General features: G+C 41.0%; 1 protein-coding gene across 1 annotated transcript in view; it reads left to right on the forward strand.

Annotated features, from left to right (window-relative positions):
* Nucleotides 1-5,895: 5,895 nt before the first annotated feature.
* LOC117337616 (b(0,+)-type amino acid transporter 1-like) overlaps nt 5,896-23,730 on the forward strand; it is a 34,567-nt gene continuing 16,732 nt past the window's right edge. The window contains exons 1-2 of the mRNA XM_033898680.1: nt 5,896-6,315; nt 14,099-14,230. Of these exons, the coding sequence (XP_033754571.1) occupies nt 6,291-6,315; nt 14,099-14,230 (157 nt within the window). The 5' untranslated portion in view covers nt 5,896-6,290. The remainder of the gene's footprint in view (nt 6,316-14,098; nt 14,231-23,730) is intronic.

The raw sequence follows: 23,730 nt of genomic DNA on the forward strand, positions 1-23,730 counted from the left end.
ACAGTCATTAGCGACCTAACAGACATTAACATCCATTAGCGACCTCCTAGACACCAATCGCTATTAGCTACCTCCTAGACACCAATCGCCATTAGCGACCTCCTAGACACCAATCGTTATTTGCGACCTCTTATAAACCAATCGCCATTAGCGACCTCCTAGACACCAATCGCTATTTGCGACCTCTTATAAACCAATCGCTATTAGCGACCTCCTATACACCAATCGCTATTAGCGACCTCCTAGACACCAATCGCTATTAGCGACCTCCTAGACACCAATCGCTATTAGCGACCTCCTAGACACCAATCGCTATTAGCGACCTCCTAGACACCAATCGACATGACGGCCTTGGTATTGAGAGGACTTTCAACACAGAACAAGCAAAATGACTCATACAACAGCGTGATATTTTAAAAGGTATTGATGCGCTCATGTGCTTTCAGGGTATAGGATATGGACGATATGTATCTATATAACAACCAAATCCCAGCGATAGGCGAGTCGTGGAGGCGATAAATCAGTAACTAACAATCTTGGAGAAATGTCGATCTGGACTATATTCAAAATATGCATATATATGATAAATAATTCATTAAACCATACCTGTCATATTCATAGGGTATTCTCCACTTAATAGGATATGCTTTTATAGTTATTATACATTGTAAGTATATCAGGTAAACAATAGAATTGTATTGGCAGTAATTGGTCAAGTGGATACTATAAAACTAAGAAACAACAATGATCATCCATATACTGTATCATATAAAAAAATCTTTTCTGTTGTATAAACCGTCGTTATGTATAAACCGTCGTTATGTATAAACCGTCGTTATGTATAAACCGTCGTTATGTATAAACCTTCGCTGTGTATAAACCTTTGTTATGTATAAACCTTCGCTGTGTATAAACCTTCGTTATGTATAAACCGTCGTTATGTATAAACCGTCGTTATGCATAAACCTTCTTTATGTATAAACCGTCGTTATGTATAAACCTTCGCTGTGTATAAACCTTCGTTATGTATAAACCGTCGTTATGTATAAACCTTCGCTGTGTATAAACCTTCGTTATGTATAAACCTTCGCTGTGTATAAACCTTCGTTATGTATAAACCGTCGTTATGTATAAACCGTCGTTATGCATAAACCTTCTTTATGTATAAACCGTCGTTATGTATAAACCTTCGCTGTGTATAAACCTTCGTTATGTATAAACCTTCGCTGTGTATAAACCGTCGTTATGTATAAACCGTCGTTATGTATAAACCGTCGTTATGTATAAACCGTCGTTATATATAAACCTTCGTTGTGTATAAACCTTCGTTATGTATAAACCTTCGCTGTGTATAAACCTTCGTTATGTATAAACCTTCGCTGTGTATAAACCTTCGCTGTGTATAAACCGTCGTTATGTATAAACCTTCGCTGTGTATAAACCGTCGTTATGTATAAACCGTCGTTATGTATAAACCTTCGTTATGTATAAACCTTCGCTGTGTATAAACCTTCGTTATGTATAAACCTTCGCTGTGTATAAACCTTCGCTGTGTATAAACCGTCGTTAGGTATAAACCGTTCGCTATGTATAAACCTTGCGTTATGTATAAAACCGTCGTTATGTATAAACCTTCGCTGTGTATAAACCGTCGTTATGTATAAACCTTCGCTGTGTATAAACCGTCGTTATGTATAAACCTTCGCTGTGTATAAACCTTCGTTGTGTATAAACCGTCGTTATGTATAAACCTTCGTTATGTATAAACCTTCGCTGTGTATAAACCTTCGTGTGTATAAACCGTCGTTATGTATAAACCCTTCGCTGTGTAATAAACAGTCGTTATGTATAAACCTTCGCTGTGATAAACCGTCGTTATGTATAAACCTTCGTCTGGTATAAACCTTCGCGTGTATAAACCTCGTTATGTTATAACCTTCGTTGTGTATAAACCTTCGTTATGTATAAACCGTCGTTGTGTATAAACCGTCGTTATGTATAAACCTTCGCTGTGTATAAACCGTCGTTATGTATAAACCGTCGTTATGTATAAACCTTCGCTGTGTATAAACCGTCGTTATGTATAAACCTTCGCTGTGTATAAACCGTCGTTATGTATAAACCTTCGCTGTGTATAAACCTTCGCTGTGTATAAACCTTCGTTATGTATAAACCGTCGTTATGTATAAACCGTCGTTATGTATAAACCTTCGCTGTGTATAAACCTTTGTTATGTATAAACCTTCGCTGTGTATAAACCTTCGCTGTGTATAAACCTTCGTTATGTATAAACCTTCGCTGTGTATAAACCGTCGTTATGTATAAACCTTCGCTGTGTATAAACCTTCGCTGTGTATAAACCGTCGTTATGTATAAACCTTCGCTGTGTATAAACCGTCGTTATGTATAAACCTTCGCTGTGTATAAACCGTCGTTATGTATAAACCTTCGCTGTGTATAAACCGTCGTTATGTATAAACCTTCGCTGTGTATAAACCTTCGCTGTGTATAAACCGTCGTTATGTATAAACCATCGTTATGTATAAACCTTCGCTGTGTATAAACCTTCGTTATGTATAAACCTTCGTTATGTATAAACCTTCGCTGTGTATAAACCGTCGTTATGTATAAACCGTCGTTATGTATAAACCGTCGTTATGTATAAACCTTCGTTATGTATAAACCTTCGTTATGTATAAACCTTCGTTATGTATAAACCTTCGCTGTGTATAAACCGTCGTTATGTATAAACCTTCGCTGTGTATAAACCGTCGTTATGTATAAACCTTCGCTGTGTATAAACCGTCGTTATGTATAAACCTTCGCTGTGTATCAACCGTCGTTATGTATAAACCGTCGTTATGTATAAACCGTCGTTATGTATAAACCTTCGTTATGTATAAACCTTCGTTATGTATAAACCTTCGTTATGTATAAACCTTCGCTGTGTATAAACCGTCGTTATGTATAAACCTTCGCTGTGTATAAACCGTCGTTATGTATAAACCTTCGCTGTGTATAAACCGTCGTTATGTATAAACCTTCGCTGTGTATAAACCTTCGCTGTGTATAAACCGTCGTTATGTATAAACCTTCGTTATGTATAAACCTTCGCTGTGTATAAACCTTCGTTATGTATAAACCTTCGTTATGTATAAACCTTCGCTGTGTATAAACCGTCGTTATGTATAAACCGTCGTTATGTATAAACCGTCGTTATGTATAAACCTTCGTTATGTATAAACCTTCGTTATGTATAAACCTTCGTTATGTATAAACCTTCGCTGTGTATAAACCGTCGTTATGTATAAACCTTCGCTGTGTATAAACCGTCGTTATGTATAAACCTTCGCTGTGTATAAACCTTCGCTGTGTATAAACCGTCGTTATGTATAAACCTTCGCTGTGTATAAACCGTCGTTATGTATAAACCGTCGTTATGTATAAACCGTCGTTATGTATTAACCTTCGCTGTGTATAAACCGCCGTTATGTATTAACCTTCGCTGTGTATAAACCTTCGCTGTGTATAAACCGTCGTTATGTATAAACCTTCGCTGTGTATAAACCTTCGTTATGTATAAACCGTCGCTGTGTATAAACCGTCGTTATGTATAAACCTTCGCTGTGTATAAAACCTTCGCTGTGTATAAACCGTCGTTATGTATAAACCTTCGTTATGTATAAACCTTCGCTGTGTATAAACCTTCGTTATGTATAAACCTTCGTTATGTATAAACCTTCGCTGTGTATAAACCGTCGTTATGTATAAACCGTCGTTATGTATAAACCGTCGTTATGTATAAACCTTCGTTATGTATAAACCTTCGTTATGTATAAACCTTCGTTGTGTATAAACCTTCTGCTTGTATAAACCGTCGTTATGTATAAACCTTCGTTGTGTATTAACCGTCGTTGGTATAAACCTTCGTTTGTTAAACCTTCGCTGTGTATAAACCTTCGTTTGTAAATTCCTGTGTATAAACCGTCGTTATGTATAAACCTTCGTTATGTATAAACCGTCGTTACATGTATGTATAAACCGTCGTTATGTATAAACCTTCGCTGTGTATAAACCTTCGTTGCATGTATGTATAAACCGTCGTTATGTATAAACCTTCGTTATGTATAAACCGTCGTTACATGTATGTATAAACCTTCGCTGTGTATAAACCGTCGTTACATGTATGTATAAACCGTCGTTATGTATAAACCGTCGTTATGTATAAACCGTCGTTATGTATAAACATTCGCTGTGTATAAACCTTCGTTATGTGTAAACCTTCGCTGTGTATAAACCTTCGTTGCATGTATGTATAAACCGTCGTTATGTATAAACCGCCGTTATGTATAAACATTTGTTATGTATAAGCCTTCGCTGTGTATAAATCTTTGCTGTGTATAAACATTCGTTATGTATAAACCGTCGTTATGTATAAACCTTCGTTGTGTATAAACCTTCGCTGTGTATAAACCTTCGTTATGTATAAACCTTCGTTGTGTATAAACCGTCGTTATGTATAAACATTCGTTATGTATAAACCGTCGTTATGTATAAACCGTCGTTGTGTATAAACCGTCGTTACATGTATGTATAAATCGTCGTTGTGTATAAACCGTCGTTGTGTATAAATCGTCGTTGTGTATAAACCGTCGTTGTGTATAAACCTTTGTTATGTATAAACCTTTGTTATGTATAAACCGTCGTTGTGTATAAACCGTCGTTATGTATAAACCGTCGTTATGTATAAACCTTCGTTGTGTATCAACATTCCTTGTGTATAAACATTTCTTGTGTATGAATTTTCCTTGTGTTTAAACCATTGTTTTATATCAACCTTTGTTGTGTATAAACATTTGTTGTGTAAAAACATTTGTTGTATATAAACATTTGTTGTGTAAAAACATTTGTTGTGTATAAACATTTGTTGTGTAAAAACATTTCTTATGTAAAAACATTTCTTGTGTATAAATTTGTAGTTGCTATGTACTGTTCAATGGCCTAACCATGAAATCTTGTACCCTCCAAACAATTTGAAAGCTCTGAACCACGAAAGCAAGCGCAAACAAACATTTCCTGTTTTACAGTGTCAGCCAATAACGAAACCATAGTTCTAGCTCAAAATGACATGGACGATATGACCAGATATTTTGGATTGTGGCATTTAAGCATCGCTTCTGATTGTTCCCCATGGCGACTTTCAACATGCATCTTCCGGAACCTAGCGTTGTTGATTTCTCCGTCAGTCATCGACATATGTGATGGAAGTCGAGACAATGGGAATAAATCCTTAATATTGACTTGGAGATGTGAACTCTGTTGAAAGGAGTTGCATGGATCTTGCTGTCTAGAAATGGAACACCACTGTTATCATACAGCTTAACTGTAAGCTGTCCCCACTGAAAATGTTGTCATTATAGACCGAGGTAAGTCGTTGACGTAAACAATTAAATAGTGTCCTAGATTTCAAGTTCTGGTCGACATGGTCAAAAAAATTTAAAAGATAGATAAACTTTCTACATAATTTGGATTGTGGATAATTTGTTATATAATTACATGAATATTTAGTATTTTGCTACATATGAGTTTATTGCTCCGTGCGAATAACTTACAGTTTGACTTGGTAAATATCTCTTGTAATATTTGTAAGTGTTAGATATGATCAGCTTAACCTCGATATGCCGTATTTCATGAACATCTTCAGCTTATGTGTTTCACCACATTTGGTTTTATTTTATGTCTTAGGAAGTGATATTTATAGTAAATCGGCGTCTCTTTAAAAATAAGTGTATGCATTGTTAGGTTGTACAACAAGTTTTTATAACGGAACGGCATTCGTATTGAAGCCATCCCCTCATCATGACATACTGAACGGGAACGCCTTGAGTTATTTGTCATTATAAATACCTGTCCCTGTATACCGGCCATATAGATGGACGTGTCTGTGGAAGGTGTGTGACAGTTTGAGACTTGTGCTAGGGGTAGTTTCTTTTGGTGGATCAGTATATATAGCATACGTGAGGAGAACGCCTCCGAGTATTTCGTTACGCTCACTTGGTTCCTCCTCCAGCTATATGTACAATAGCTACATGTATGTAGGAAAGCCGGTTTGTATATCACACACATACGTAGTACAGGTATGATGTTAATAACATCACTTCATTAATCTGGTGTATCTGTGAGTCAAACTGTGTGTTTTAAGGGGAAAGTGTACAAATAATTGAAAGTCTCATCGGATTAATAAAGGATTCAGAGGAGAATAGAGTGGACAGGCGAAGGAGGGAGTCAATATGGAAAACACAGGCTACCAGCCAGGTAAGATATCTAGTGCTGAACTATTTAAATAGTTCACAGTTCATACGAGGTGAAAGTTTGATGTCTGTGATGTGAACAAAGCAGTTCTGTAAACATCCAACCTTTCCTATACAATGACTCTGAACCTATGTAAAGTATCTGATTGAAGTACAAGGTTATAGACATGTGTCATAGCGGGCGCGGCTATGTTGCGTCTGGTTAAAACTAATTTACAACAGAATAAAAATCAAACTGTTCAAAAACCTCTATCTTTGTATCTTGAACAATTGAACAAACATGTAATAAAATTCGAAATATTTGTATTACGAAAATGCTAAGCAATAATAGGTTTTTGGTGACTGGATTAGCATCCTTGTGAGAATCACTTGGAGCCGTGTTTGTGCCTGTTCTTCTAGTATCGCTATTCACATTACACTATATACGGTATCAGATTTCACAAAACACACTGAAATCGGCATTCAGCAACATTTAAACTCTATTTAACCTGAGCCGTTTTTTTTTATGAAGATCTAAGTGTTGTATTGGAGAACTATTATTAAACACGGGTCTTTCGTACAAAGTTATTGTCAAAATAACTGGAACCTTCATTTAAATCAATAGAAAGCGTTAATTATGTTGGATACATAATCGTCCCAATTCATCTAAAACTATTAGAATCTGAATCAGTCTAATTTATGTTAAACCATAGTTACTTAGTTTAGCTCATGTACTGGGACCCTCGTTAATCCGAAATACTTTCCGAAGCAGGATATTTCTTGAACATTGGACTAATTGACAATACATTTAAAACCAAGTAGAAGTTAGAATGCTGCATATATAGATATCACTGATCGATGTTTATAGATCCTGGAATTATTGTCTTAGCTGAGAACAGCGTAGATAGTATTAGAACGTGACTGAGAATAAGAAACTTCAGGTTGTTACGTAAACTCCATCCAATGTAAACAGAGCGGGTGTCATTGACCGTTCGTGGTGGTAGACATGCATGTAGCCTGTATATATACAGCCAAATACAGTGTGACATCGACGTAGTCTGATGTCCGTCAGTCTGTAAATAGATAGGGTGAGGATTCGTCATCGAATATATCGATCTACATTCTATCAGGTTTAGTACCCTGGTAAACATATGTATAGCTGCCGTTTGACTGTATCAAACGACTCAATTTTTTTCAAGTATTTAGTAAGGATTTTACTAATGTACTTTAGCTTGTTACGCAATATATAGATAAAATGTTTGTTTTGTCTCGCGCTGATTGAAGCGAGCTACGATCGCCTCCACCGTATTGGGGACAATACTCTTATTATGTCACTCTGCCGTGTGGCTTTATATTTACAAAGGCAAACAAGTGCTTGCTGTAAAACACGAAAAGAAAATTGTGATTATGAGGGTGAAATCGAGAGAATAATTACATTCGTGACAGCCAATACCTTCAACTTACTATTTATAGTAACAATCATGGGAACACAATGTTCTTCTCTTTGGGGTTTTTATATTGGGCTGAATTCTTCGAGGAACGTCAGAGATAAGAAATATAATGTCCAGTCCACTACACGATCTTCAATATCAACCGATTCGGTCTTCAATGCCCAGTCTACTACACGATCTTCAATATCGACCGATTCGGTTTTCATTACAGTTTACCGTTAAACGGTATGACTTCAATTTTTTCTATAGTGAAATTCACATTGCTAGATAGCAGCCTTTCTGTTTATACAAACGATATGTTCTCAGTTCATTTATTACTCTATGGCTTGTTCAGTCAATGTAGAATCACAGCTTAAGGTGACTTAAAAAAACAAACATGGCCGCCAGTTTCAATCGTCCCCGAGACTCCGACGTCCAGTCTCGTTACTACTTGTTACGCGGTATTACAGAATGAAGCTACTTCAGCGTTATCCTAGAACATGTACTAAAATGTCACAATATCAACCTTTGTACAGTAACAACGTAATTCAAAATGAACTTATGAGTGTTTTAAAATTGACGCAGATTATTCTATTTGGAAATGTCGACTGTTTTGCGATACACACTTGCTGCATGGCGTCAGTTGGTTAGCAAGCGGAGGATTGAAACACTGCTTCAAATATCTACAGCAATGGACATTCTGCCAACAATTCAATGTTTAAATAAAGAGTAGAAGGAAAATCGAAATAAATGTACATATGTCAATACTGTACCATAAGTGGATCATAAAACAATAAAACCGATATATATAGGTAAGGAGGAGTAGTTATTTATGACCTAACAATAGATGTCATACATTAAAGTACCGCAGAGGACAAACCAATGTCACCGTCATTGTCCACGAGATGTCGCTACTGTGATGGTTGGTTATTCGAGTGTTTATTTGGCCTATAAAGTCCCGTCTAATAATTAGAGCCTGCTAGACGACCGTGTCTGCGGGGTAGTCCTTTTATAAAGTCATATTGACTATTAAGACTTTCAGATGGGTCGTTATGCCAAAGTAATGTATGCCCCTTTACAATGAGCTGTTACCCCGTGGAAACTTCGTATTTAACCCGGTCACATGGTTCATATTACGAAAGATGTCCCGAGACATTTGTATACGATAATGGTTAGGAAAGAACAGATTGCAATCTGTGGGAGGGAAGTTAACACTAGCGATCTCTGGCTGTCCAACACAACTATAGGAATGTTATACAAAATGTCTCGGCCAGTGGTTCTATGATCTTGTGTACAGAAGTTCTATTATAGTTTGGTTTGTAAGTTCTGTATGTAGGTTGTATTATAGTATGGTTTGTAAGTTCTGTATGTAGGTTGTATTATAGTATGGTTTGTAAGTTCTGTATGTAGGTTGTATTATAGTATGGTTTGTAAGTTCTGTATGTAGGTTGTATTACAGTATGGTTTGTAAGTTCTGTATGTAGGTTGTATTATAGTATGGTTTGTAAGTTCTGTATGTAGGTTGTATTATAGTATGGTTTGTAAGTTCTGTATGTAGGTTGTATTACAGTATGGTTTGTAAGTTCTGTATGTAGGTTGTATTATAGTATGGTTTGTAAGTTCTGTATGTAGGTTGTATTATAGTATGGTTTGTAAGTTCTGTATGTAGGTTGTATTATAGTATGGTTTGTAAGTTCTGTATGTAGGTTGTATTACAGTATGGTTTGTAAGTTCTGTATGTAGGTTGTATTACAGTATGGTTTGTAAGTTCTGTATGTAGGTTGTATTATAGTATGGTTTGTAAGTTCTGTATGTAGGTTGTATTATAGTATGGTTTGTAAGTTCTGTATGTAGGTTGTACATGTAGCTCGTCAATCCAATTAATATAACACATAACTTTGGCGTCAAAATCATATTAACAGGGAACTACATTTGGAATGTGTTCCAACATATATTTAGCGTTGTGTATGATTGTATAGATACATTGATATGACTATAGCTTGATTGCGTTAAGATTTCCAATCGTAGGATGTTTTTCTTGTATTTAGCTTCTCGCTTTAAATATGTTTAGATTGTTTTAAATATGTCTGAAAGCGACTATGACTGTAAAATCACTGTATTATATATATATATATATCATTAAACTAAGACTTCTACGATAATTAAGTATTCACAACCGTGATTTTAAAATATCTAAATCAGTGCAAAACAATAACATTACATTCGGTATGTCCTACAAGAATTCGCATTGAAGCAGAGGGTGCCGACATAATAACGAAACCGTAATTATAGGTCAAAATCGATTAAGCGGGGGCAAAAAAGGGGGAAATGTGGAGCTGCAAGGAAACGCTTAAAACCTCTCCGTGTGATTATTTTCTCATTCAGAGGTTTATTATTGTGTCTATTTGGCTGTTAACAGGCTGAATACCGCAAAGGTCGAAACAGTGTGACGGGCCGCATTGTAAAGCATTGCATTGCTCTGTATACGACTGTGTAAGAGTAACTTCATGCAGACACCTTCAAAGTACAAAAAGAAATATTTTCTGGTCTTTGAAGGAGAAACGTATACGTAATACGAAAAATGTATTCATGTTTTTGTTGCTAATATCAAATGTAGTTTTATTAAAAGGTCAATAATGGCGTCCAATGTAGAACGTGGTATGTAGATTTTTGCTGCATTTCATGGTAAGCTGATCATTTAAACTTTTTATGGCGAACAAACTAATAAAAGAGCACGGGACACAACATGTATCGAATTTCAATTGACTTGAGTGGTTTTAATACTGTAAACCTAGGACTGGAAATCAGATTCAATATACCAGTAGTCAAATGACAGTAGCTCCTATAACAGTTAATCTTTGTAACTTTTATTAGGAACAATATTTTAATGGCCTTGTCTAGGATAAAGTGCGGATCCCTAATCTGCGCTATCTGTACAAAATTAATGGAATCACGCATGCTCATTCAGCAGGATGATTTCAACCAAGGGGAGAGAGTCTCACTCCCAAGGGGTTGAATGATTATTTATCTCTTACTCTGTTCACCCTTTTATCTCAATCTTTGGTTTGGCTTGTTTTGTTTAACGTCCTATTAGCAGCTAAGGTCATTTAAGGACGGCCTCCCGTGCGTGCGACATGTATGCATGTGGTGAGTGCGTATGGGTGTTATTTCATACTGACGTTACGTCGACGTGCTACCATTGTATTGTTATAGTGACGTCATGGTATTGTTGAATTGACGTCATATGATTATTGAGGACATGCAAAGACCGTGTAGCTTGTTTCAACCCTAGAATAAGATTAATGGAATATTTCACCTCCTTAGGGATGAGACATGGGAATCTCAACCTGGGGGAAGATTCTTAAGATGCCAAACACGAAGCTTCCGGAATGTTGGAGCAGCTTAATTAACCCGACCCGAGGGTTGAGATTCACCTATATATATCCCTGTTCCAGAATAAAGACCTATGTTAGATTATATTATTTCCACATGCAGTAATTGCCATGTTATCCAAAACGTCCTTAATTTATTTTATACTGATTTCGCTGATTCGCATCCTACACACATCCGTTCGTTAGTATCCTGTATTAAGTGGTATTTCAACACTAATGTCATTTTTGACCACATTACACATACCATTCATTGCCTGAAGCTGTTTTCGTTAGTCATGCATCACTACCGACATAGCTCGTACCTACGTCTTGATAAACATATGAAAATATTCTGATTACGTCTAGCATGTTAAACAAGTAGCTTTTGCATGTTGGTTTCAATGTCAAGGTAGTCTTCTATAAACCTTTAGCATTTCTTCAGAAATATATTAACTGTTTATGGACAACATCAAGAACAAACAGTGAGCATAAGTGATCATTCTGTATAATAAATGTTGTGTGGTGACCGTCTATTAAAGAGGACAACAGTGATCATGTAGTAAAGTGAATGTAGAGTGGTGACCGTATATTAAAGTAAACAGTAAACGTGTTGGATAATAAGTGTAGAGGTATTGTATTATATAAATAGTGCCCTTGTCTGAGGGGAATATGGAGGATTGTTTCCCCGAGGGAAGATAATGTTCTCGGGGGGGAAACAATCCTCCATATTCCCCTCAGACAAGGGCACTATTTATTTTATTATACCGAATAGATATCAATTTATCGTATTGTTTCATCTGCACGTGTGTAACTTTAGGTTATGTATTTATGTATATTGTCGAAAAAAATCGACAATTCATTTCCTGGTAAACACGTTTTAAAAAGACAGGAACGATCCTAAGATAGTCCTGACCAAGTGTAAACGGTATCACTTTAAATCAATCTGAAATCGAAGATGACCTTCACGGTGGTCTTCTCGAAAAACCTCTCTAATTCCATGATTGGAATTAAGATGAAACATGCCTGGAACGATCCTAATATGGTCCTGATGAATTGCTGGTATTATTGTATATGGTCCAACATGACAGCTAGGGTAGGGTAACGTGGTGGTGCAATCATAGTTTGAATAAAGACGCATTTGGAACTTCTCAAATTTCCAGGAATAATCATGCAGGAAGTATCCTTGTTGTTATTTTTCTGATCGTCCTTTAACAAAACTATTCTATACTTCCTCGAGAAATTCACTCTACGCGATTCCTTGATGTTGAAACTAAATCACAAGTCTGTAATTATTAAAAAAAAAAATCCTTGTGTTATACTTAATTGTTACGGAGATGTATAACTCCTTATGTTCATGCAGTTTGGTTTAAGGGTGCTTGCTACCTTTGAATGTTTTCGCCACCAGTGCACCTGTTCTCGTTTATATATCATGTGTCACGGCGATGTCACACGACACTCTATACTAAAATCACTATATAATTACATGTCTACTGCACAAGTATACATACCCGATATAAGTAAGCGGCTATATATAGCTTCCGGAGATATATAACCATGGTTACTAGACGTACTGGTCTGCAGTCAGTGAGTTTGAAAGGGAATAATGTCGTTATTAGTTAGTCATCCAAACTGTCAATAAAAGACTCATGTATAGGTAGAACTGTTATGTAATGTTCGGTCACCATTAGATGTTCCACGGACACATTATCCTCACACAAACACGTGGTGTCGAACGCCGTGATGGAAATCAGTATTCTATACAAAATATTCGTTTATTTTTCAAGTGAGGGTAGTTTTGTGATTAATATCTACATGTATGTAAGGTATTCTCCAGTTTGTATTTTTATTAACTTGTTATTAAACAGCCCTTTATGATTTGTTGTCCGTTTTTTTTATATATCATTCTAGAATCATGTTTCCAATTATTGTGTAGAAAGACATCAGGCACACAAAAGTTAAATGTGTTTTTGCAATTAGTCTAGACATTCCGGGATTTATACATACATGTATTTATGATAACAACTGCTGAAATATTCATCTTTAATTAGTTAGGTCATTTTTCATATTTCGACATCACAACATGCTATAGAAACAAAATGATGCACACAAAATGACAGATGATAGACGCGTTCGTAAATTAGAAATAATCCGGTCACACTGTTTTAATTAACAACTGCAATATGCATCAAGGGCTGGTATGATTTCTAGAAATGCGCAAATTTTGTGTTAAGTCGGTTTTACCCGATTCCATGGAAATACGGTGGCAGAATACAAAGATATAACTGTTACCCTAACAATGTTGTGGGATATGAAATAGGAAATGGTTTATTAAAAGTTAAAACTGCATAAAATAACCATATGAAATAAGGAAAAAAAATATGTACAATAATTACAGTGTATTGTAAATACTCATTTAAACTCCATAATTTCTTCGTCTTGTTCTTCTGGGCTGGTGGTGCCAGGGTGAAAAAAATGAAATATAACAAAACTACAATGATATAGAATCCAGTTAGAGAAAATGAGGTATTAACTACAATGATATAGAATCAAGTTAGAGAAAATGAGATATTAACTACAATGATATAGAATCCAGCTAGAGAAATTGAGATATAGCTTTACTACAATGGTATATAATCCAAGTAGAACAAATTGATTATACCTTACCAAAGGCATAAGGAAATTACCAACATGTGATTCGAAATCGAGGACAAAATATGGACAATATGTAGATTTAAAACAATTGCAAAAGTACAAGGAAAATAGGTCTAGGTGTTCAGGAATGATAAGTGTCTGCTGATTCATCGACAACACCTGCCATAACTTATAGTGCATATGTAGTTTATGGAAAGATGAGAAACAGGATGTTGACAACTGAACTGCCTGGACCCAGAGTGATATTTCTTTTTATTTCATAAGGTTATCAGATGCAAGTAATTCTAGCAATTCTGCCATTTACCAAGTCCCATTATCCATGATGTTTTTATATGTCCATCATTTTCTTTTTAAGATGACGATGCGGGTCCGAGACAGAGAAAGACTGTCAGTAATGGCGGCATGGTGTCAAGGAAGGAGAAAGTCAAAATGAAGAAAAATGTCGGACTCATCAGTGGAATATCGTTCATTGTTGGTTCTGTGATCGGTAAGTTTGTCCACCATACCATGGATACAGTGTTGGTTCTGTGATCGGTAAGTCTGTCCACCATACCCCGGATACAGTGTTGGTTCTGTCATCAGTAAGTCTGTCCACCATACCCCGGATACAGTGTTGGTTCTGTGATCGGTAAGTCTGTCCACCATACCCCGGATACAGTGTTGGTTCTGTCATCAGTAAGTCTGTCCACCATACCCCGGATACAGTGTTGGTTCTGTCATCGGTAAGTCTGTCCGCCATACCCCGGATACAGTGTTGGTTCTGTCATCAATAAGTCTGTCCACCATACCCCGGATACAGTGTTGGTTCTGTCATCAGTAAGTCTGTCCACCATACCCCGGATACAGTGTTGGTTCTGTCATCGGTAAGTCTGTCCACCATACCGCATATACAGTGTTGGTTCTGTCATCAGTAAGTCTGTCCACCATACCCCGGATACAGTGTTGGTTCTGTCATCAGTAAGTCTGTCCACCATACCCCGGATACAGTGTTGGTTCTGTGATCAGTACGTCTGTCCACCATACCCCGGATACAGTGTTGGTTCTGTGATCGGTAAGTCTGTCCACCATACTCCGGATACAGTGTTGGTTCTGTCACCGGTAAGTCTGTCCACCATACCCCGGATACAGTGTTGGTTCTGTCATCGGTAAGCCTGCCCACCATACCCCGGATACAGTGTTGGTTCTGTCATCAGTAAGTCTGTCCACCATACCCCGGATACAGTGTTGGTTCTGTCATGAGTAAGTCTGTCCACCATACCCCGGATACAGTGTTGGTTCTGTCATCAGTAAGTCTGTCCGCCATACCCCGGATACAGTGTTGGTTCTGTCATCAGTAAGTCTGTCCACCATACCCCGGATACAGTGTTGGTTCTGTCATCAGTAAGTCTGTCCACCATACCCCGGATACAGTGTTGGTTCTGTGATCGGTAAGTCTGTCCACCATACCCTGGATACAGTGTTGGTTCTGTCATCAGTAAGTCTGTCCACCATACCCCGGATACAGTGTTGGTTCTGCCATCAGTAAGTCTGTCCATCATACCCCGGATACAGTGTTGGTTCTGTCATCAGTAAGTCTGTCCACCATACCCCGGATACAGTGTTGGTTATGTCACCGGTAAGTCTGTCCACCATACCCCGGATACAGTGTTGGTTCTGTCATCAGTAAGTCTGTCCACCATACCCCGGATACAGTGTTGGTTCTGTCATCAGTAAGTCTGTCCACCATACCCCGGATACAGTGTTGGTTCTGTCATCAGTAAGTCTGTCCACCATACCCCGGATACAGTGTTAGTCTGTCCACCATACCCCGGATACAGTGTTGGTTCTGTCATCAGTTAGTCTGTCCACCATACCCCGGATACAGTGTTGGTTCTGTCATCAGTAAGTCTGTCCACCATACCCCGGATACAGTGTTAGTCTGTCCACCATACCCCGGATACAGTGTTGGTTCTGTCATCAGTAAGTCTGTCCACCATACCCCGGATACAGTGTTGGTTCTGTCATCAGTAAGTCTGTCCACCATACCCCGGATACAGTGTTGGTTCTGTCATCGGTAAGTCTGTCCACCATACCCCGGATACAGTGTTGGTTCTGTCATCGGTAAGTCTGTCCACCATACCCCGGATACAGTGTTGGTTCTGTCATCAGTAAGTCTGTCCACCATACCCCGGATACAGTGTTGGTTCTGTCATCAGTAAGTCTGTCCACCATACCCCGGATACAGTGTTGGTTCTGTCATCAGTAAGTCTGTCCACCATACCCCGGATACAGTGTTGGTTCTGTCATCAGTAAGTCTGTCCACCATACCCCGGATACAGTGTTGGTTCTGTCATCAGTAAGTCTGTCCACCATACCCCGAATACATGTTGGTTCTGTGATCGGTAGTCTCCACACCGAGTGTTGGTTCTGTATCGTATTTCCACATACCGATAAGGTTGTTTGTGTAGTTATTAAACCCCCTTTGGTTTGTCATCAGAATCTGTTTCCCATACAGTAAGTTTTCTGCATATAGTCTGCCCATTCCGTCACGTGTACATGCTTGTTCTGTTCAGTATTTTCCATCATACAACGGTTGTTTGACAAAGATGCCACCAACGGATACAGTGTCTTTGTAATTGTAATACCGGTACGTGTTTTTTCACAATGCCACCATCCCCGGTCGGTGTTTCTGATGCGCATTTGTGTTAGTCGCCCATCCCTGGATACGGTGGCGTTTCACAGATTCCACATACCCTAACATGTTGTGGTATGAAATAATGTTTCCGCCATAACCGAACATTTGTTTGCATAAAGTCCATAACACCCGGAAAACATTTGTCTTCATTACAGTTGTAAACTCATACCCATAATTTTTCGTCTTTCTTCTGTCCCTCCCACGGTGGTTCTGACATCATAACCCAACTACAATATACACGGAATCCAGTTGGAATCTGATCGGTATCTTCCACCATGACCGTAGAACAGTTGGTGAGAACTGTCACATAACCTACATGTTTAGATCAGCTGGAATTGAAAAACACGATACATGGTTCATCAATCGTCAGAAACCAAATTTGCTTCATCATACCTTCCACCAACCCGGATACAGTGCAAATCTTACCAACGGATATTCGCAAAATCTGTCAAACATACCTGGACACATTGTGATTAAACATTGCAAATACCCACGGAAATTGGTCTTCATGTTCTGGAATGGATACATTTGGTCTGCATGTATCTCCACAACCCCTGACCATACTTCTGTGCATCATGTAGTTGTGGAAACATACGATACAGGTGGTTTTGACATGAACTGCACTGGACCCGTGATATCGTTTGTTTTCATCAGTATCAGTCCACATACTCCAGACATTTGTCCACCATACCCGGATACAGTGTTGGTTCTGTCATCGAGTAAGTCTGTCCACCATACCCCGGATACAGTGTTGGTTCTGTCATCAGTAAGTCTGTCCACCATACCCCGGATACAGTGTTGGTTCTGTCATCAGTTAGTCTGTCCACCATACCCCGGATACAGTGTTGGTTCTGTCATCGGTAAGTCTGTCCATAAAACCATGGATACAGTGTTGGTTCTGTCATCGGTAAGTCTGTCCACCATACCCCGGATACAGTGTTGGTTCTGTCATCGGTAAGTCTGTCCACCATACCCCGGATACAGTGTTGGTTCTGTCATCAGTAAGTCTGTCCACCATACCCCGGATACAGTGTTGGTTCTGTCATCGGTAAGTCTGTCCACCATACCCCGGATACAGTGTTGGTTCTGTCATCAGTAAGTCTGTCCACCATACCCCGGATACAGTGTTGGTTCTGTCATCAGTAAGTCTGTCCACCATACCCCGGATACAGTGTTGGTTCTGTCATCAGTAAGTCTGTCCACCATACCCCGGATACAGTGTTGGTTCTGTCATCGTAAGTCTGTCCACCATACCCCGGATACAGTGTTGGTTCTGTCATCAGTAAGTCTGTCCACCATACCCCGGATACAGTGTTGGTTCTGTCATCAGTTAGTCTGTCCACCATACCCCGGATACAGTGTTGGTTCTGTCATCAGTAAGTCTGTCCACCATACCCCGGATACAGTGTTGGTTCTGTCATCGGTAAGTCTGTCCACCATACCCCGGATACAGTGTTGGTTCTGTCATCAGTAAGTCTGTCCACCATACCCCGGATACAGTGTTGGTTCTGTCATCAGTAAGTCTGTCCACCATACCCCGGATACAGTGTTGGTTCTGACATCAGTAAGTCTGTCCACCATACCCCGGATACAGTGTTGGTTCTGTCATCAGGTAAGTCTGTCCACCATACCCCGGATACAGTGTTGGTTCTGTCATCAGTAAGTCTGTCCACCATACCCCGGATACAGTGTTGGTTCTGTCATCAGTAAGTCTGTCCACCATACCCCGGATACAGTGTTGGTTCTGTCATCAGTAAGTCTGTCCACCATACCCCGGATACAGTGTTGGTTCTGTCATCAGTAAGTCTGTCCACCATACCCCGGATACAGTGTTGGTTCTGTCATCAGTAAGTCTGTCCACCATACCCCGGATACAGTGTTGGTTCTGTCATCGGTAAGTCTGTCCACCATGGATACAGTGTTGGTTCTGTCATCGGTAAGTCTGTCCACCATACCCCGGATACAGTGTTGGTTCTGTCATCAGTAAGTCTGTCCACCATACCCCGGATACAGTGTTGGTTCTGTCATCAGTAAGTCTGTCCACCATACCCCGGATACAGTGTTGGTTCTGTCATCAGTAAGTCTGTCCACCATACCCCGGATACAGTGTTGGTTCTGTCATCAGTAAGTCTGTCCACCATACCCCGGATACAGTGTTGGTTCTGTCATCAGGTAAGTCTGTCCACCATACCCCGGATACAGTGTTGGTTCTGTCATCAGTAAGTCTGTCCACCATACCCCGGATACAGTGTTGGTTCTGTCATCAGTAAGTCTGTCCACCATACCCCGGATACAGTGTTGGTTCTGTCATCAGTAAGTCTGTCCACCATACCCCGGATACAGTGTTGGTTCTGTCATCAGTAAGTCTGTCCACCATACCCCGGATACAGTGTTGGTTCTGTCATCAGTAAGTCTGTCCACCATACCCCGGATACAGTGTTGGTTCTGTCATCAGTAAGTCTGTCCACCATACCCCGGATACAGTGTTGGTTCTGTCATCGGTAAGTCTGTCCACCATACCCCGGATACAGTGTTGGTTCTGTCATCGGTAAGTCTGTCCACCATACCCCGGATACAGTGTTGGTTCTGTCATCGGTAAGTCTGTCCACCATACCCCGGATACAGTGTTGGTTCTGTCATCGGTAAGTCTGTCAGCTATACCCCGGATACAGTGTTGGTTCTGTCATCAGTAAGTCTGTCCACCATACCCCGGATACAGTGTTGGTTCTGTCATCGGTAAGTCTGTCCACCATACCCCGGATACAGTGTTGGTTCTGTCATCGGTAAGTCTGTCCACCATACCCCGGATACAGTGTTGGTTCTGTCATCAGGTAAGTCTGTCCACCATACCCCGGATACAGTGTTGGTTCTGTCATCAGTAAGTCTGTCCACCATACCCCGGATACAGTGTTGGTTCTGTCATCAGTAAGTCTGTCCACCATACCCCGGATACAGTGTTGGTTCTGTCATCAGTAAGTCTGTCCACCATACCCCGGATACAGTGTTGGTTCTGTCATCAGTAAGTCTGTCCACCATACCCCGGATACAGTGTTGGTTCTGTCATCAGGTAAGTCTGTCCACCATACCCCGGATACAGTGTTGGTTCTGTCATCAGGTAAGTCTGTCCACCATACCCCGGATACAGTGTTGGTTCTGTCATCGGTAAGTCTGTCCACCATACCCCGGATACAGTGTTGGTTCTGTCATCGGTAAGTCTGTCCACCATACCCCGGATACAGTGTTGGTTCTGTCATCAGTAAGTCTGTCCACCATACCCCGGATACAGTGTTGGTTCTGTCATCAGTAAGTCTGTCCACCATACCCCGGATACAGTGTTGGTTCTGTCATCAGTAAGTCTGTCCACCATACCCCGGATACAGTGTTGGTTCTGTCATCAGTAAGTCTGTCCACCATACCCCGGATACAGTGTTGGTTCTGTCATCAGTAAGTCTGTCCACCATACCCCGGATACAGTGTTGGTTCTGTCATCAGTAAGTCTGTCCACCATACCCCGGATACAGTGTTGGTTCTGTCATCAGTAAGTCTGTCCACCATACCCCGGATACAGTGTTGGTTCTGTCATCAGGTAAGTCTGTCCACCATACCCCGGATACAGTGTTGGTTCTGTCATCAGTAAGTCTGTCCACCATACCCCGGATACAGTGTTGGTTCTGTCATCGGTAAGTCTGTCCACCATACCCCGGATACAGTGTTGGTTCTGTCATCAGTAAGTCTGTCCACCATACCCCGGATACAGTGTTGGTTCTGTCATCGGTAAGTCTGTCCACCATACCCCGGATACAGTGTTGGTTCTGTCATCGGTAAGTCTGTACACCATACCCCGGATACAGTGTTGGTTCTGTCATCAGTAAGTCTGTCCACCATACCCCGGATACAGTGTTGGTTCTGTCATCAGTAAGGTCTGTCCACCATACCCCGGATACAGTGTTGGTTCTGTCATCAGTAAGTCTGTCCACCATACCCCGGATACAGTGTTGGTTCTGTCATCAGTAAGTCTGTCCACCATACCCCGGATACAGTGTTGGTTCTGTCATCAGTAAGTCTGTCCACCATACCCCGGATACAGTGTTGGTTCTGTCATCAGTAAGTCTGTCCACCATACCCCGGGTACAGTGTTGGTTCTGTCATCGGTAAGTCTGTCCACCATACCCCGGATACAGTGTTGGTTCTGTCATCGGTAAGTCTGTCCACCATACCCTGGATACAGTGTTGGTTCTGTCACCGGTAAGTCTGTCCACCATACCCCGGATACAGTGTTAGTTCTGTCATCAGTAAGTCTGTCCACCATATCGCGTATACAGTGTTGGTTCTGTCATCAGTAAGTCTGTCCACCATACCCCGGATACAGTGTTGGTTCTGTCACCGGTAAGTCTGTCCACCATACCCCGGATACAGTGTTGGTTCTGTCATCGGTAAGTCTGTCCACCATACCCCGGATACAGTGTTGGTTCTGTCATCAGTAAGTCTGTACACCATACCCCGGATACAGTGTTGGTTCTGTCATCAGTAAGTCTGTACACCATACCCCGGATACCGTGTTGGTTCTGTCATCGGTAAGTCTGTCCACCATACCCCGGATACAGTGTTGGTTCTGTCATCAGTAAGTCTGTCCACCATACCCCGGATACAGTGTTGGTTCTGTCATCAGTAAGTCTGTCCACCATACCTCGGTAACGGTGTTGGTTCTGTCACCAGTAAGTCTGTCCACCATACCCCGGATACAGTGTTGGTTCTGTCATCGGTAAGTCTGTCCACCATACCCCGGATACAGTGTTGGTTCTGTCATCGGTAAGTCTGTCCACCATACCCCGGATACAGTGTTGGTTCTGTCATCAGTAAGTCTGTCCACCATACCCCGGATACAGTGTTGGTTCTGTCATCAATAAGTCTGTCCACCATACCCCGGATACAGTGTTGGTTCTGTCATCGGTAAGTCTGTCCACCATACCTCGGTAACGGTGTTGGTTCTGTCACCAGTAAGTCTGTCCACCATACCCCGGATACAGTGTTGGTTCTGTCATCAGTAAGTCTGTCCACCATACCCCGGATACAGTGTTGGTTCTGTCATCAGTAAGTCTGTCCACCATACCTCGGTAACGGTGTTGGTTCTGTCACCAGTAAGTCTGTCCACCATACCCCGGATACAGTGTTGGTTCTGTCATCGGTAAGTCTGTCCACCATACCCCGGATACAGTGTTGGTTCTGTCATCGGTAAGTCTGTCCACCATACCCCGGATACAGTGTTGGTTCTGTCATCAGTAAGTCTGTCCACCATACCCCGGATACAGTGTTGGTTCTGTCATCAATAAGTCTGTCCACCATACCCCGGATACAGTGTTGGTTCTGTCATCGGTAAGTCTGTCCACCATACCTCGGTAACGGTGTTGGTTCTGTCACCAGTAAGTCTGTCCACCATACCCCGGATACAGTGTTGGTTCTGTCATCAGTAAGTCTGTCCACCATACCCCGGATACAGTGTTGGTTCTGTCATCAGTAAGTCTGTCCACCATACCCCGGATACAGTGTTGGTTCTGTCATCGGTAAGTCTGTCCACCATACCCCGGGTACAGTGTTGGTTCTGTCATCAGTAAGTCTGTCCACCATACCCCGGATACAGTGTTGGTTCTGTCATCAGTAAGTCTGTCCACCATACCCCGGATACAGTGTTGGTTCTGTCATCGGTAAGTCTGTCCACCATACCCCGGGTACAGTGTTGGTTCTGTCATCAGTAAGTCTGTCCACCATACCCCGGATACAGTGTTGGTTCTGTCATCGGTAAGTCTGTACACCATACCCCGGATACAGTGTTGGTTCTGTCATCGGTAATCTGTCCACCATACCCCGGATACAGTGTTGGTTCTGTCATCAGTACGTCTGTCCACCATACCCCGGATACAGTGTTGGTTCTGTCATCGGTAAGTCTGTCCACCATACCCCGGGTACAGTGTTGGTTCTGTCATCAGTAAGTCTGTCCACCATACCCCGGATACAGTGTTGGTTCTGTCATCGGTAAGTCTGTACACCATACCCCGGATACAGTGTTGGTTCTGTCATCGGTAATCTGTCCACCATACCCCGGATACAGTGTTGGTTCTGTCATCAGTACGTCTGTCCACCATACCCCGGATACAGTGTTGGTTCTGTCATCAGTAAGTCTGTCCACCACACCCCGGATACAGTGTTGGTTCTGTCATCGGTAAGTCTGTCCACCATACCCCGGATACAGTGTTGGTTCTGTCATCAGTAAGTCTGTCCACCATACCCCGGATACAGTGTTGGTTCTGTGATCGGTAAGTCTGTCCACCATACCCCGGATACAGTGTTGGTTCTGTCATCAGTAAGTCTGTCCACCATACCCCGGATACAGTGTTGGTTCTGTCATCAGTAAGTCTGTCCACCATACCCCGGATACAGTGTTGGTTCTATCATCAGTAAGTCTGTCCACCATACCCCGGATACAGTGTTGGTTCTGTCATCAGTAAGTCTTTCCACCATACCCCGGATACCGTGTTGGTTATGTCATCAGTAAGTCTGTCCACCATACCCCGGATACAGTGTTGGTTCTGTCATCAGTAAGTCTGTCCACCATACCCCGGATACAGTGTTGGTTCTGTCATCAGTAAGTCTGTCCATAATACCCCGGATACAGTGTTGGTTCTGTCATCAGTAAGTCTTTCCACCATACCCCGGATACCGTGTTGGTTATGTCATCAGTAAGTCTGTCCACCATACCCCGGATACAGTGTTGGTTTTGTCATCAGTAAGTCTGTCCACCATACCCCGGATACAGTGTTGGTTCTGTCATCAGTAAGTCTGTCCACCATACCCCGGATACAATGTTGGTTCTGTCATCAGTAAGTCTGTCCACCATACCCCGGATACAGTGTTGGTTCTGTCATCAGTAAGTCTGTCCACCATACCCCGGATACAGTGTTGGTTCTGTCATCGGTAAGTGTGTCCACCATACCCCGGATACAGTGTTGGTTCTGTCATCAGTAAGTCTGTCCACCATACCCCGGATACAATGTTGGTTCTGTCATCAGTAAGTCTGTCCACCATACCCCGGATACAGTGTTGGTTCTGTCATCAGTAAGTCTGTCCACCATACCCCGGATACAGTGTTGGTTCTGTCATCAGTAAGTCTTTCCACCATACCCCGGATACAGTGTTGGTTCTGTCATCAGTAAGTCTGTCCACCATACCCCGGATACCGTGTTGGTTCTGTCATCAGTAAGTCTGTCCACCATACCCCGGATACAGTGTTGGTTCTGTCATCAGTAAGTCTGTCCACC

The sequence above is a fragment of the Pecten maximus genome, chromosome 11 (genome assembly GCF_902652985.1).
Source record: "Pecten maximus chromosome 11, xPecMax1.1, whole genome shotgun sequence".
Lineage (NCBI taxonomy): Eukaryota > Metazoa > Mollusca > Bivalvia > Pectinida > Pectinidae > Pecten > Pecten maximus.